This window comes from Dermacentor albipictus, chromosome 7 (genome assembly GCF_038994185.2).
Source record: "Dermacentor albipictus isolate Rhodes 1998 colony chromosome 7, USDA_Dalb.pri_finalv2, whole genome shotgun sequence".
NCBI lineage: Eukaryota > Metazoa > Arthropoda > Arachnida > Ixodida > Ixodidae > Dermacentor > Dermacentor albipictus.
The window spans coordinates 94,251,433-94,265,167 of record NC_091827.1 but is presented as its reverse complement, the minus strand read 5'-3'; the positions used below and the strand labels follow the sequence as shown (position 1 = coordinate 94,265,167).

The following is a 13,735-nucleotide window of genomic DNA, read 5'->3' as shown; positions in this document are numbered from 1 at the left end:
CATTACTGAGTTGTCTTTCAATTCTCCCAAGGACACCTTTGACACCGCAAAACTTGAAGGATAGATCATTCTTTGTGCAAACCGAAGGACTGTGCATCACAATATAACACCAACCGGGGTGTACCAGAAGGTGTAGCCCAATACGTTCTTGTGTCTATATATGCAGACGATATATATACTTGAACAGGAATTAGACATCCGCAGGTGGGCGCCGTACTCCGAAAAGAGGCCACACTAACAGCACACTATGTCCGAGCACGAGGTCTGGAGGTGTCCTTCGAGAAGTGGTCTATGCTCGCTTTCACGTGCAAAGGAATGAGACCGTATATCATCAGATATAATGGATAGGCAGTCACCTACGAGAGGACGCAGAGCTCCCTAGGAGTGATATTAGGTCTTGACCTCATCCGTCGTCTTCATGTTTGCTACCTGAAAAAAGTCACAGGCCTGCGCGGCACACCCAGCACAGTCACAGCGTAAGAAGAATAGCGGCCCCAAAGGAGGTCCATTTTCGCCACCTCGAACTGCAGGTCTTCAAGGCGAAGTATATTACCGTCGTATTCGCGAGAATAATCTGAACTGTCCGCCCGGCGTCAACACGCCTCACTTCCTGTCGCTAGACCTGGTTGAGTGCTTAGCAGTATTATCGCCGCCAATCGAGAAACTTTATCGTGTAATTTCATGCCTGCAGCACAAACGTCTCCACCGCTGTGGTGTCTGCACTCGCTCCAAATCCGTCTTGTCACTCCCGGTAGAAAAAAAACTAAACAGAAATCTCATATTTCGCCCTCAAACAAACCGTGCTTTTTATTCCTGCATCAGAAGCACAGTGAACGCCTCCACTTTAAGCGGATTGATTCGGTTTCCTCCAAAATTTCAGCTGAAGCCGCGGAAATTCCCTCGAAATCTATCATCATCAAATTCAAGGCGCCTGGTCTTGCATCATCGACGACTGCAGAACCGCAGGTATGCGTGTAGCTAAGTTTATTGGTCCCGTATCATCACAGCCATGACCAATCTTTTGCGCCTAGAAAGCAGCTCTCCAGTGTGCGTTGTCTCCGTTCGTCTAAGGAAGAGTCATTCGCAGAGATGCTACTGCTTCACCATCACGCAGTCGACAAGAGAAACATCATCCATCATTGGATACAAGATCACAACGGCATTTATGCAAACGGCAGTGCGTATGACGGTGCTCTAGCCTTCCATGACGGTGTCCACTGTGTACGGATATCACTGCCGAGAAACGATGCAGCCACAAGGCTTCGCTTGCTCGCGCGCGTCCTTACAATGACACCGTTGAGCACCAGTGAGTTCAAGGACGAACACATTTCCAAACCTTTATTTGAAAAATGCTATTCACCCAACGCTGTACAGCGTTCGCTGTCCTTGGCGCGGAGGCCGGCCAACTCTCGCCCACATTATGTGGGACTGCCAGAACAGGCCACCCAAAATTAATACACCAAAAATAGCCGGCAAACAGTCCGGAAGGGAGCAGTGGGAGACTTGGCTCGCCAGCGAGGAGCGGGAGATGCAACTAGCGCTCCTCGACCAAGCACTGCGGACCGCTCAAGCCAGTGGGGCCCTGGACTAGGGGCTCCACCCACTCGCTTTCTGCATTTTTTGTCTTTTAAATAAACGTTTGTATATATATATATATATATATATATATATATATATATATATATATATATATATATATATATATATATATATACACAAATTAAATGCACGTCCACAACTCCATCTTCCCCGAGGGATAGAATGAATGGAAGGAGTACTTTCAGCCGCGTGTGCCTTGGCATTGCATTAACGAACGCTTATCCCTTCCACATATGCCTCATTGCAATGGCCGACAGCCCTGTTTTCGATAACTGCGGCTGTGTGGAGACGATCAAGCACGTACTAGGTGTTTGTCCCCGTTAAGGTGTCCCAAGAAAAGCGCTCGAGACCATGCTCTATGAACGGCGGAAGACCTCCTAGGACAGTGGTGCAACGTGTTTCGACACTCAAGGTCTTCAGGCCTTGAGTGTCGAAACTGCGCTGCTCCGATTTTTCAGGGCTAGTTCATTGTACGACTGACTTTAAATGTTGTAGCGCCTTGCATCATAGTATTGTGCACATTTAACAGATGACTCGAGGTTTCATACTAGACCATAATTCAACATCAACCGCTGCAGAGCTTGTGGCTATTCGGGAAGCGATTCGCCACATCTGCGGGGAAAGACCTCAAGAGTGGTGCATTTTCACGGACTCAAAACCCGCGCTGCAAATTTTGGGATGCTTCCTGCGCCACACCGCATATCAGGTTCTGGCCCTGCAGATCACCGAGCTACTTTCATACGCTCAAGAAAAACACCACCGCATAGTGTTCCAATGGATCCCGGGACACTGTGGGCTCAACGGTAATGAGATGGCCGATGCTGCAGCAAGGCGCGCCCTCAGCAATGGCCTGCGAACTGTAGTGCCATTCTCCAGACCGGACATCACATGCCTCCTGTCGGAATCAATGAGGAGTGCGACGAGGAGATACTGGGCCCAGCCAGACGCTTGTCACGGCCGCCTTAAAAGCCTGGATCCCGATATGAAATTTCCTATTCTGCGTGGAATTCCACGCCCTCATACATGCCTGATACACAGACTGCGATTAGGCGTCGCCTTCACGCGCAAATATTTGCACATTATTGGACGGACAGACTCCCTGGACTGTTCAGTGTGTGGCGCTGTAGAGACTATAGAACATGTGCTCGTGGTGTGCCCTGAGTATGCGCGAGAAAGACTGACATTGGCAGATACATTGAAACATTTACACAATGGACCACTGTCGGAGGACCTCTTGCTAGGCGTGTGGCCACAGAGTTGGCAGACGACAGAGACAATGCGTGCACTTTCACGTTTCCTTGGTGACACGGGCCTGGACTCACGCCTGTGATACCAGTTGTGTAATGTGTCATTCACCTCGTTCCTCCCATTATCATCCCCCATTGTGACCCTTTTTCTTCCCCTCTTCCCCTTCCCTTACGTAGAGTAGCAGGCCAGATGCTCCATTATCCGGCCGACCTCTCTACATTTTCCATTCATTAAAATCCTTCTTCTTCTTCTTCTTCTTCGCTCTTTATTTGTATTCCTTCTATCACAATTTGTTACCTTAACCCATTCTCCACCACAGATTGCTAGTCTGTACCCACATTAGCTAACCTCCTTTTTTTATTGCTGAATTACGTATGACAGAGTCACTCAGTGGCACTAATGCAGGTCGAAACATCATCGCTATTTAAGAAGTTATCTAACCTGATTGCTTCGGCATGTTGGTAGGACATGAATACAGCCTTTTGCGGACGAGAAGGTTCCACGGCCTTTGTATGTAGGCAGCTCGAGCAGTGTTCTTGTATGTATTTTGCGTTTATGTGTTGTGGTTGCTCTGTTCTGTATAGTACGTGTGAATGTGCTCCGTGTTGTTCTGTTGTGCGTAGTATATTTGATTGTTGTGTGTCGCCCTGTCGTGGCTTTGCCATTCTGAAAGTGCAAAATAAAGCAGCAGCATTATTTTTTTGTTTGGATGGAGAAAAAGATGTTATGAGCGTCCCCTTAGAAGGGGCGTAGGGTTTTGTCATGAAGCACTTGCTATTATACTGCCGAATTTCCTACCTATGTTAACAAACAAAAAAGGGGAAAAAACAACTATGAATTCCCATAACCAAATTTTCTGGCCCCCTATTGTGATGTTTGTTTTTCTACGTCTCCGTTTTTTGTCCTTTCCCTCTTTTCTACCCGCAATCTTCCAATCGCCTCTTGCTAATCTTTACTGTGGACATGTTTACTTTCCCCCTGCTCTTGCTGTACACAAGGACTTCAAGGAGGCCAGTGGAGCCTAAATCGACCACTGGGCAGATATTTTCATTCTAATAGAACATGCTCCATCGTTTCCCTAGTTTTACCGCAGCAAGCAGATGCTTCTTCTTTCTTATATATCGCTGTATAGGTGCGTGTTCAACGGCATCCTGATCTTGCTTAAATGTACTCGGCTTCCCTTTGTGTTATCATAAATTGTTGCTTTCCTGATTTTGTTTTTTCCTCTTAAGTAGTTACTAATGGCAGGTTCTTTTTTTTTTTCATGCCGCCACCCATGAGATTATTTTAGCCTCTGACTTACCGCTTGTCTTTCTTTCTTGCTCACCCTACAAGCCGCATACTTGCTGGTAAGCTTCCTAGTTGTTTTTCTCCACTGTGAATGAATATTTTTTTTTTGCTGTACAAATACCTGAAACCCTCCAAGTCCATTTACTTTCTTCCATATTCCTCAGTCGTTCTTCATAATCAATTTTACTGTGAGCTTGCCTCACTTCAGAAATTGTCCAGCCTATATCACCCTGCACAGCTTCATTTGTTGTCTTCCCGTGAGCGCACAATGCGAGGCGTCCCATTGACCTTTGGTTGCAATCGAGTCGACTGTACCCCTGATTTCAAGCAAACAATCGCACTTCCAGGTGTAATTCCTGGAACCATTACACCTTTCCACATACCCCGGAGAAATTCGTTCCCATTGTATCCCCATAGCGCTGCTTCATTATGGCTGCATTTTCTTGCCCCTTACTGCAATTGATTTTTTCCTGTGTTTCCATATAGCTATTGCCTGCGTTTATCCATACACCAAGTGTTTTCGTCAGGTTTTAGCGCCATCTATCAGGCTATATCATCTATCACTAACTATACAGTTTAGTAGGTTGAAGCCTCTCCAGGTGTCGCTAAGCGCGTTCAGATAAGCGTGCGTGTGTGTGCGCGACGGATTGATGTATGGATATCCGTATGTTTACGTAACTTCAGCGCCCAGATAGTCTAGCGATGGCTTTTCCGATTCCATTCCTTTTCGCGCTTCGACATTGGTTAGAGCGACGCTCCGCCCGCGTTATCAAGATGATCAGCCGGCCGTAAATAGTAGGTGATAAGAGTGGCAGTCGAGCGGAAGGCATCGCTACAAAAATTGGAGGACGCTTAAGCTTCGCCTTCAAGAGTGGAACGCGACAGCGTTCCCGTCGACCCGCCAAGGGGTGTAAGACAATGGGCTACAGGGCAGCCATCACTTACGAGGCGCCCCGCATCGGACGCGGTGAGCGTCGAGCCATATGGTCGAGCAACGCGGCGTTCGGCGCAGCAACGAAACGTGCGCCTGAGCAAGCGGAGCAAACCAAAGAACTCGGTATCCCGGAGGGGGAAATGATGCACGCCAGCCAAACGTCGTGATCGGCACGGGCAGAAAGATAGAGAGATAGTGATCTAAAGAAAGGAAGGACGCTTGATTCCACAGAGGGAGCAAGGCGAAGCGTTGTCAGGGGAGAGAGCTCCAATGCGCGCGTGGCGCGCCATCTGTCGGGGCAGCGCCGTACATGGAGAGGAGTGGGTCTTCTGTGTTTGCCGCAAGATGGCTCTCCGTGTGCGGAAAGCGCAGAAGAAATGCAGCGAAACGCACTTCGCTACTCGTGTAATTGCGACTTCTGTAAGTTACATGTTCATAATTACCGATATACACCACAGTATAACTTTCCACGGCTCGTTTCGAAGGCAACACCGCATTCACTAGAGGCGCGTTTGTACCTTTTGGAAGCATCGAAATCGTGGCTGAGTTTTTTTTTTCCTTTATTGCCTCGCTTTTAACAGAGTTTACGAGATCATAAGAACAGATTAACAAGATAATAGTACCGAGAACCGTCAGCTGTTTGCTGACTACAAGCCATCAGTATTTCGGCATCTGCAACAACATTTCTAATCTTGGAACCCATTCTGGTACATACGACTGCACCTTCTGCACTTCGACAAAATGGGACACAGATTCGCAAAAATATTCGCGAACCGGTCTAGCGTCAGTATCCGCATTGTGTACAGCAGTCCGAGTTCGCCGTATACTGTGCAGGCCCAGGAGCATAACCAGATCGAAAGGCACACCATCGTCGTTTTCGACCGTGAGATAACGGATTCCGTGCGGACTTAATGGCAACTCTTTTTTCAAGGTTCTTTGTAAGATGTCCTAGAAGAAGACTCCACCCCAGCAATCTAAAAACACATGCTCAATTGTCTCTGGTTTTTTGCATAACAAACAATGAGTACCCCACGGAACAAATAAACCCCTTTCTTCTAACCATGTTTTAACAGGTAAGGTTCCTGTGTGCAGATTAAAAAAAAGGTTTTAACCCCTGGCGCAACTAGCATTTTTTAACGCGTTTCAAAACATCTTTTCCTTTGCCTGCACAGTATAATTCACGGTACAATGGCACAGGAAATAACACATCCACAAGGTCCTTGTACAGTTTTTTGCGTGACACATCTGTCAAATATTGCAAAGAAAAACGCACCGATAAGAAGCGAAACGATGACACCACTTCTTTTAGATATCCACGTACTGGTCCTTGCTGACACACCGAAGACACAACAAACTCTGGTAGCACTTTACCCAGCCTCAGCTGAATCATAGCTCTGAGAAAGGTATGGCCTACATCTCTGAGAAAAACAAATCGACTGACGAGTTGTCTCACATACAGATGCACTAAACCAAGCCCACCATCACTCACTCTTTTAAACAGATTTGTTCGGCTCGTTTTTTCCCATAGAGAGCTCCAGATAAAGACCGCGAACACTCTGTGCATTTTTTGTACATTTAACCTGCTGCAATGCAAAACTTGCATTACATACCATAGCTTGCTTACAAGAAATAGGTTGCACGTCGTGGCCTATTTCTTGTTAAAAAAAAATCGTGGCTGAGTGGTAGCGCCTCCGTCTCACACTCCGGAGACCCTGGTTCGATTCCCACCCAGCCCATCTTGGAAGTTGTTTTTTATTTATGGTGTGCCTGCCATGATTTATCGCTCACGGTCAACGCCGCAAACGCCGACACCGACGCCGACGACACCGGCTTTTCTGCGACACGAGCTCCTTAACGCTATCGCGTTAAAAGAGAGTTTTAGTATAGCGTAAAACCCTTGCGTTAGCGTTAGCGTGCGACGCAACGCTAACGCAAAAAAAGACTGCACTGCGCGGCACAAGGTAGTGTTTTAGAATAGCGGAACGGAGAAAAGCGTTAACGTTAACGCAAATACAGCGCCATCTAGATGTAAAGACACAAAGTACTGGAAAGCCAAATCCACACAAAATGTCGAGCTTATCCAATGCCGAATCCGCAAGTGTGTCCCTAAGTCAAGCTTATCGAAAGCCACAGCCGCTGCGTTAATTACGCATGCAGGTGTTTGGTTTGAGCGTTGTTTTGTCGAGAGTCGCGAAACATACCGATTAATCTTGGCATGCTGCGATCGAGTGTTCTGTGGGACCCATATTACGTGTCCTTTTTAAGTTGGGATGACATAGACACACTCATGCTTCGGGAATGAGAGCGACCGCGCAGGTTCTACGTGTCCTCAAGATCCACTCAACGTCAAAGCTATACCGGAGGGGATGTTTCGCCGGCAATTTCTCTTCCAGAAAGCGGATTTCCCACTTCTTTCCAATTTTTTGCAACGGACGCCCACCTTGACGTCCATCCGAATGGGTTCAAGGCAAAAACCTCCTTCACGAGGTTCATATCGTCGTCGTTTGTAAAACGCACACGCATTGTGACCACAGCACCGACCACACTACTCTGCTTTGCCGCGGAAAACATGACATGCATCGGTTCCACATGCGGCTTTACACCAAGCGAACGAGCGAAATACACTTCGGCGCCATCTCGAGGCGGATACAGCAAACACATTTAGCAAACCCACAGAGTTGTTCTACTAACTCTATGAGCAAACCCTCTCGTTGAGCCTACTGCGCCGCTAATCGAGAACGTATATTGTAAACAACGCCCATTTGTCACCTGTGCACCGCTGCCGAAGCATCATCACACAAATCTAAGGCAAACACGAGCATTAGTGGGGAAGGATAGAGCCTAGCAGTGCAGGCAGACGGCTCGATAGATCCGAAGCGGGCTGCTCTCACTTCGACTGGCGCCGCCATCTTGCCGTACGTAAGGCTCCCCTTGCGTGCGTTAGCGTTCAACGCTAAATCCTGAAAATAGCGTACGTACGTAAGAGCTCCAGCAGCGTTTACGTATAGCGCATGCGCAGTGTGGTGCACGCAACGCTAACGCTAACGCTAACTCTTTGCGTTTGCTGCTTTACGCTACTCTAAAACTCTCTAAAATCGTCTCGTGTTGTACCTGGTTCTTTGTATGCGCCAAAGAAAGCTTAGCGAGATGTATTTTCCGTTTTTCAGGGTGTCTACCAAGTTGGAATTCTCAAATTCCCTGAGTTTTCCTTGTTTTCCCTGAGCACCTTCCCAAAATTCCCTGAATGAGCCAGATCTTTGTTTTATCTCAAGACGAGCTGACAACATGTTGCCCGATGCTGTCACTCTCTAGTAAGCATGTTGACACATAGAAAAAACTCATTTAATCCACTTTGAATAGTAAGGAGTACTATAAATATATATATATATATATATATATATATATATATATATATATATATATATTAGTGTGATCAAGGAACCCGTACGGATCCCGAAACGTCTCTGTTATTTTCACCTTGACTTGGTCAGTGACCGCTATTTCTTCATCAATATCTATTTATTCAAAAAGCAAATAGAACGAATGTGATAGTAAAATGCACAGCGGAAAAAATGCTAAAACCCATTCCGAATCGAGTAGAACATTTCAAATACGGATGAAGAGGAGATGCATACAGAAATAAATATTTTCGAATATGAGCTATTTCTATCAACTGATAGCAAGCTCATCGACATGAGGACTGAACTTTCTCACAAGATTGTCTCTCAGCAGCTGGGAAGTCAACCTCAGCTGTCCTGACATACTCTCAACCCGTACACAATATCTCAGTGTTGTGTTTCACTGCTTGAAAGAGTTTATTTTTGTTTGAATGAGGGACACCGGCATCTCGGCATCAGCCAACTTCAGCTTCAACCAACTTCAACGAACAGTCAGCTTCTTGAGCTCAAGCTCCTTCAATGAGGCGGCGGCGCGCTTCCCTTCTTGGTAATTCCCCAGTTCGTCGGTCCTGTCTGTTCTCATCCTCATTCCGCCACGCCTTCGCCCCATAGATCATTTGAAGCATCCTCTTGGTCAGTTGTACAGTCAACGTCCGATTTTTCTGACTCCCTAGGGGCTGCGAAAACATCTGAAAAATCGGACAGTCATAAAAAATGAATGCATGTCTTTAACTGCCCTTAACGTTTTTGTTATCATGCATATTAAAATCGATCAGCGGTGATCTATACTTTAGATCGCCGATATCGACATGTTGGAGCCGTTTCATATCCACTTAAGGCCATCCAGCACAGGCACTTAACTGTCACAATCACTTAACATTTTCGCGCTCCGGTGATGTTGCGATTTTCGATGGAACATTTTGCGAGCCAATGCGCGTGTCTTGTAGCGAAAGAAGGTGTGGCCGTCACCTTCTGCCGCGCTTGAGAAAAAAAATCGTGTCTTTCACGATGACACTGCACAAGCATCAAAATTTTGCAATCAAATGACTCCCAGTAAGTCAAGAATTAAATTATATCGCTGGCTTTGCCGTCCGAAAGTGCTGAGCGGTGATAATTAAGCTTTGGTTTGGAGTCCGAGTCGTTTTATTGCAACAAAGTCTATTTCTGAAGGTCCGCCGCATGTCTAGCATGTGAATCAGGTATTTTCAACCAGTCTCCGAGAGTATCGGTTTCGCTTCTCTCATAAAATCCAGGCAAGGGGGGCTGCCGGTTTCAATGTGCAGCTGTTGAAAGTGGCTCCCATGGCGTCGTCCGGCAGGGCTGCGTCGTGAGAAAAGCTTCTTGCTCGAAACTGCTGCACCTGCACTTCAATTTAGTAATGAGCACTCAATTTATGATTTCGAAGATGATAGCAAAGCAGATGAAAGCTCTGATGGTGACGATGTTTTGAGTCAGCATGGGACATCCGCAAATGTTCAGAGGCGAGTTTTGCGTTACGGCCTTGAGCGTTCTCCTTCCTTGTGCGCACTTATCTGCCGGTCTTCTTGCACAAGCTTAGAGCTCTCCTAATTATCTTCAGGGTGTATACTTCGCTTGGTTACGATGTGCTGATGCAGGATGTGCTGATTGATTCCAGGAGTTCTACAATTAAGAACACTGAACTGCAGCAATAATGAGTGCAATGACCAGAAAGACATTGCAATGATCCTCTGTTGTGTATGGGTGTTCATAGCCAGCACTACAACTGCACATTTTGACTTTATCTTGCAGGGCTACTAGGTCATGAACAGTTTGCCCTACTTTTCATTGGTGATGGAACTATTTCTGCCTCTGGGAAAATAACGAATTTGCCTTTTGTCACACAATCATTTATAATTATTTTGCCTGTTTTATATATGCACCCTTTTTGCTTTTCTTTTGAAGCACTGATCAGCAAAAAATGGAGTTTGAGAACAGTTGTACAAAATTAGCTCCAACTTACCATTTTCTGATGCTTGAGAAGCAGATCTTACGTCGGCAGTGCTACAATCCAAATCATGCGTAGATGTGTCAGGGTCATCTAAAATCAGAATCAGTCACTTAGTTGCAATAACAGTCGGATGGCATGTTCACCCTGACAACAAATAACCAGCAGCTAACCAGCTCTTAAGCTTGTGAACTATTTCTTGTGTAACTTCTTTTGTAAATGTGATCTGATAAATGATAAATGCGCCTTGGCGACACATTTTAAAATAATCTTTTGTCCCTTGTGTTTTCATTATACTAAAAAGTTTAAGAGCACGACAATAGACGTTATGCGCCACTATAGGGAAGTTCCTAACTCACCATTTATTGTTGGTTTAAGTTGCAGTAAAGCTTCTAAACTTTTCCTGCCGTGTTGTGAAAGCTCCATTCCTGCATCAACTTGTGAAAAAAGATAACCTCTGTACTGTTGCTGAGTACGATATCATAAATATCATAGTGGTAAACTGGTTATTTCCTTTCAAGTACGATTGGCACGAGAGATTGGACATATTTAGGCTCCTGACCCTACGACATGTGACACAATTGAAAATAGTTGACTGGAAAGAGCCTTTGCATTATTTTAGTAATGTGACATTTAATCAATAAATGGGTTAAAATGCCAGTAGTCCTGCCATTCTTCCGTTGCACGTGTCTCTCCCACAAGGGTTATTCCAGTGAAGCACGATTCCAATATATCATTTACGTAAGGTTGCAAGTCGTTGAATGAACTAAACTTATGTATTAAATAGGAAGTATAGCATGCTGCTCTTCACTGACTGCAGTACGCTGAGTGTCCGGGGATTCAAAACTGGAGCTGTTTCTTAAGACCGGAACCTGTGTTCGCAGCTCCTGCAAGTTTATACACATGATATATTACATACAGCCAAGCAACAATGTTTAGATACTTTGAGAAATTGTTACATTAAGGCTGAAAAGTTCGTTATACTCAGATTATTACATACTGTATTACAATAACACATTTTTGTTGCCTTTAAGTTTCAGGTCATGCTAACTTTTCAGAAACGGAAATGCTAATGGACTGCATTGTTGCACTGCAAAATAATGTCATCTTTGTGTTACAAGCAAATACAGTTGACTGCGCGATTTAGTGCGTCCGTCTCATAAAATAACTGGTGTGCTGTATTTACATTAGAAAATTATAGCAGTGTAAATGCGTAAAACTCAGAGCAGCGCACTGTGCAAGATCGCGTGAGCAAAAAAAAAGAAAAGAAGAAAAACAAGGAAGGGGGAAAGATAGAGGAACAAAGGGGGCGGGGTAGTTCGGCTCGCGCTGTCCTGTTAGTGTGCATACCAAGGAAACGTACGAAACACGGCCAGCGATGGTACATACGTTAGAACACACAATATGAGCGCCCGATAAAAAGCTAGCTGACGTGACAACAAACCATCTTCACGTTGGCACGACGACGTGTTGTACCTTATGTAAGCGCCTGCGGTAACAAGGCAGCCAAACTAGTGACGGCCCCCAAATGGTTCAGAGCTGAGCGAACTCGAATAAATACCCTGAGTCTCACACTCACACGCGCCTTTCGCAGTCCCTATCCATAGTGACGTAACATCGTGACCCACAGGGCAGCAATACAGGCTTTCTTCACAGCACGTTCGTCTACTTACGTTTGCAGTCACTTTGCCTTTTCACACAGCGGTTGTGCCGCCGTACAGCAGCCTCGCCCGGAGTCTTGCTGTACGTGAACGCTGTCGGTACATAGTCCGGATGGTTGATGAGTTTCGACGGCCGGCCTACGTTTGACAGAGGAAGATTACGACACGATGGCGACAAGGTGTATTTTTTTTTAAAGAAAACTTACCGGTGATGAAGTGCGCCCCGCATATTCGAGCATGCTTTGTTGACTGCCACAATGAGCCGTCCGGGTTTGCACGCCTCACAGCAGATATCCACAGAGCCCTTTTCTTCGCAGACATTTTTCCCGATTCGGAAGAAGCTCGAGTTTCCGTTTCCATAATAGTAGTTCTTACACCCGAAGGCGACACAATTAACGGCCATACTTGAAAAAACCACAAGCGCAGCCACCAGTTCCCGCAGCAACACCGTTCGGAGTAGCCGCGTTGCTCCCCGCTGTTTTCAAACCAAATCTAGTTACGACAGCCATCGCAAGGGGCACTCGCGCCGCGGCGGCTTGGCGCCTGTGCACAGAAGATAATTTGGAACCGGTCAATTCCACCGCACTCATCTGCCCTTGCCACAGTGTCATGCAACATTGTTGCTGATGCCAGCGCACTTTTTACGCCATCTGCAATTTTCGCTCGTCGCAAATGTTCCCCGCTGCCTTTCGCTCTTTTGGACGTTCATGCCTGCCGGCGTCAGCAGATTGCTCGTCGCCAACCGATTATCCTGTCCTCTCACTTTGCTTCGTGGGGAGTGCGTTGGCCGTGCCCAGTGTGTCGACCCTGCTGCTGTCATTGACGTACCAACTGGTCCCATCGCCACTCATGAGGTTGCCGGAGCGACCTGCAACCCCGCGGAGGAGCCGACTTCGCCCGATGTTTTACATAGCTCCGTCGCCGACACGTTGACTGTTTCTCAAGGCGCCCAGCTTCTACGCCTTCTCGACAACTTGGGTTCGTCTTTCGACTGCCAGCATGTTCCCTTAGGCCGCACGTCAACTGTTTGTCATCGCATCGACACGGGTACCAGGGCGCTACGGCGACAAGACCATATCGTGTATCTGCGACAGAGGGCCGTGTTATCGACGTTTCAAGCTGACATGTTCAAGCGCGCCATCATTCAGCCTTCGGGTAGCCCCTGGGCGTCTCCCGTTGTTCTTGTTAAGAAGGATGGATCGATTCGACTCTTTGTCGATGACCGTCGTCTTAACAAAATAACTCGTAAAGATGTTTACCCTCTTCCGAGAATTAACGACGCCCTTGACTGTCTCCAAGGCGCGGAGTTCTCTTCTATCGACCTACGCAGCGGCTATTGGCAAGTAAGTCCCCATGGCACCCGAAGACCAAATTAAAACAGCCTTTGTAACACCAGATAGCCTATATGAATTTCGTGTCATGCCTTTCGGGCTTTGCAACGCCCCCGCAACATTTGAGCATATGATGGACCATCTTTTGCGTGGTTTCAAGTGGGAAACGTGCCTGTGCTACTTAGATAATGCGGTTATTCTTTCGCCCGATTTTCCCACCCGCCTCTGTAGACTGGAGGAAGTGTTGCAGTGCCTGACTGCCGCCGGCTTTCAGCTCAACCTGAAGAAATGCCACTTTGGCACAAGTC

General features: G+C 46.6%; 1 protein-coding gene across 5 annotated transcripts; it reads right to left on the bottom strand.

Moving 5' to 3' along the window:
- Window positions 1–9,595: 9,595 nt before the first annotated feature.
- LOC139047544 (uncharacterized) lies at window positions 9,596–12,586 on the bottom strand. 5 transcript variants are annotated; one of them, XR_011507204.1, is made up of 5 exons: window positions 12,303–12,586; window positions 12,109–12,234; window positions 11,251–11,322; window positions 10,451–10,528; window positions 9,596–9,829 (listed from the first exon to the last, which is right to left on the bottom strand). XR_011507204.1 is itself a non-coding variant. In XM_070521370.1 (5 exons), exons 1-5 carry the CDS (start codon window positions 12,454–12,456, stop codon window positions 9,710–9,712), a joined length of 516 nt encoding a protein of 171 aa, XP_070377471.1. In that variant the 5' UTR covers window positions 12,457–12,586; the 3' UTR covers window positions 9,596–9,709. The 5 variants fall into 5 exon arrangements, 2 of the variants coding, with proteins under 2 accessions (XP_070377471.1, XP_070377472.1); XR_011507202.1 differs by lacking the exon at window positions 11,251–11,322 and adding an exon at window positions 10,795–10,872; XM_070521370.1 differs by lacking the exon at window positions 11,251–11,322 and adding an exon at window positions 10,795–10,872 and having other exon boundaries at window positions 9,596–9,789.
- Window positions 12,587–13,735: the final 1,149 nt, after the last annotated feature.

Excerpts from the sequence above, each read along its gene's own strand:
- LOC139047544 (XM_070521370.1), bottom strand. The coding sequence starts at position 12,456 with ATGGAAACGGAAACTCGAGCTTCTTCCGAATCGGGAAAAATGTCTGCG. Across the intron at positions 12,235-12,302 it reads CGGGGCGCACTTCATCACCG|GCCGGCCGTCGAAACTCATC; the intron begins GTAAGTTTTCTT and ends TGTCAAACGTAG. Across the intron at positions 9,790-10,450 it reads TTCTCAAGCATCAGAAAATG|CCCTGCCGGACGACGCCATG; the intron begins GTAAGTTGGAGC and ends CTCACGACGCAG.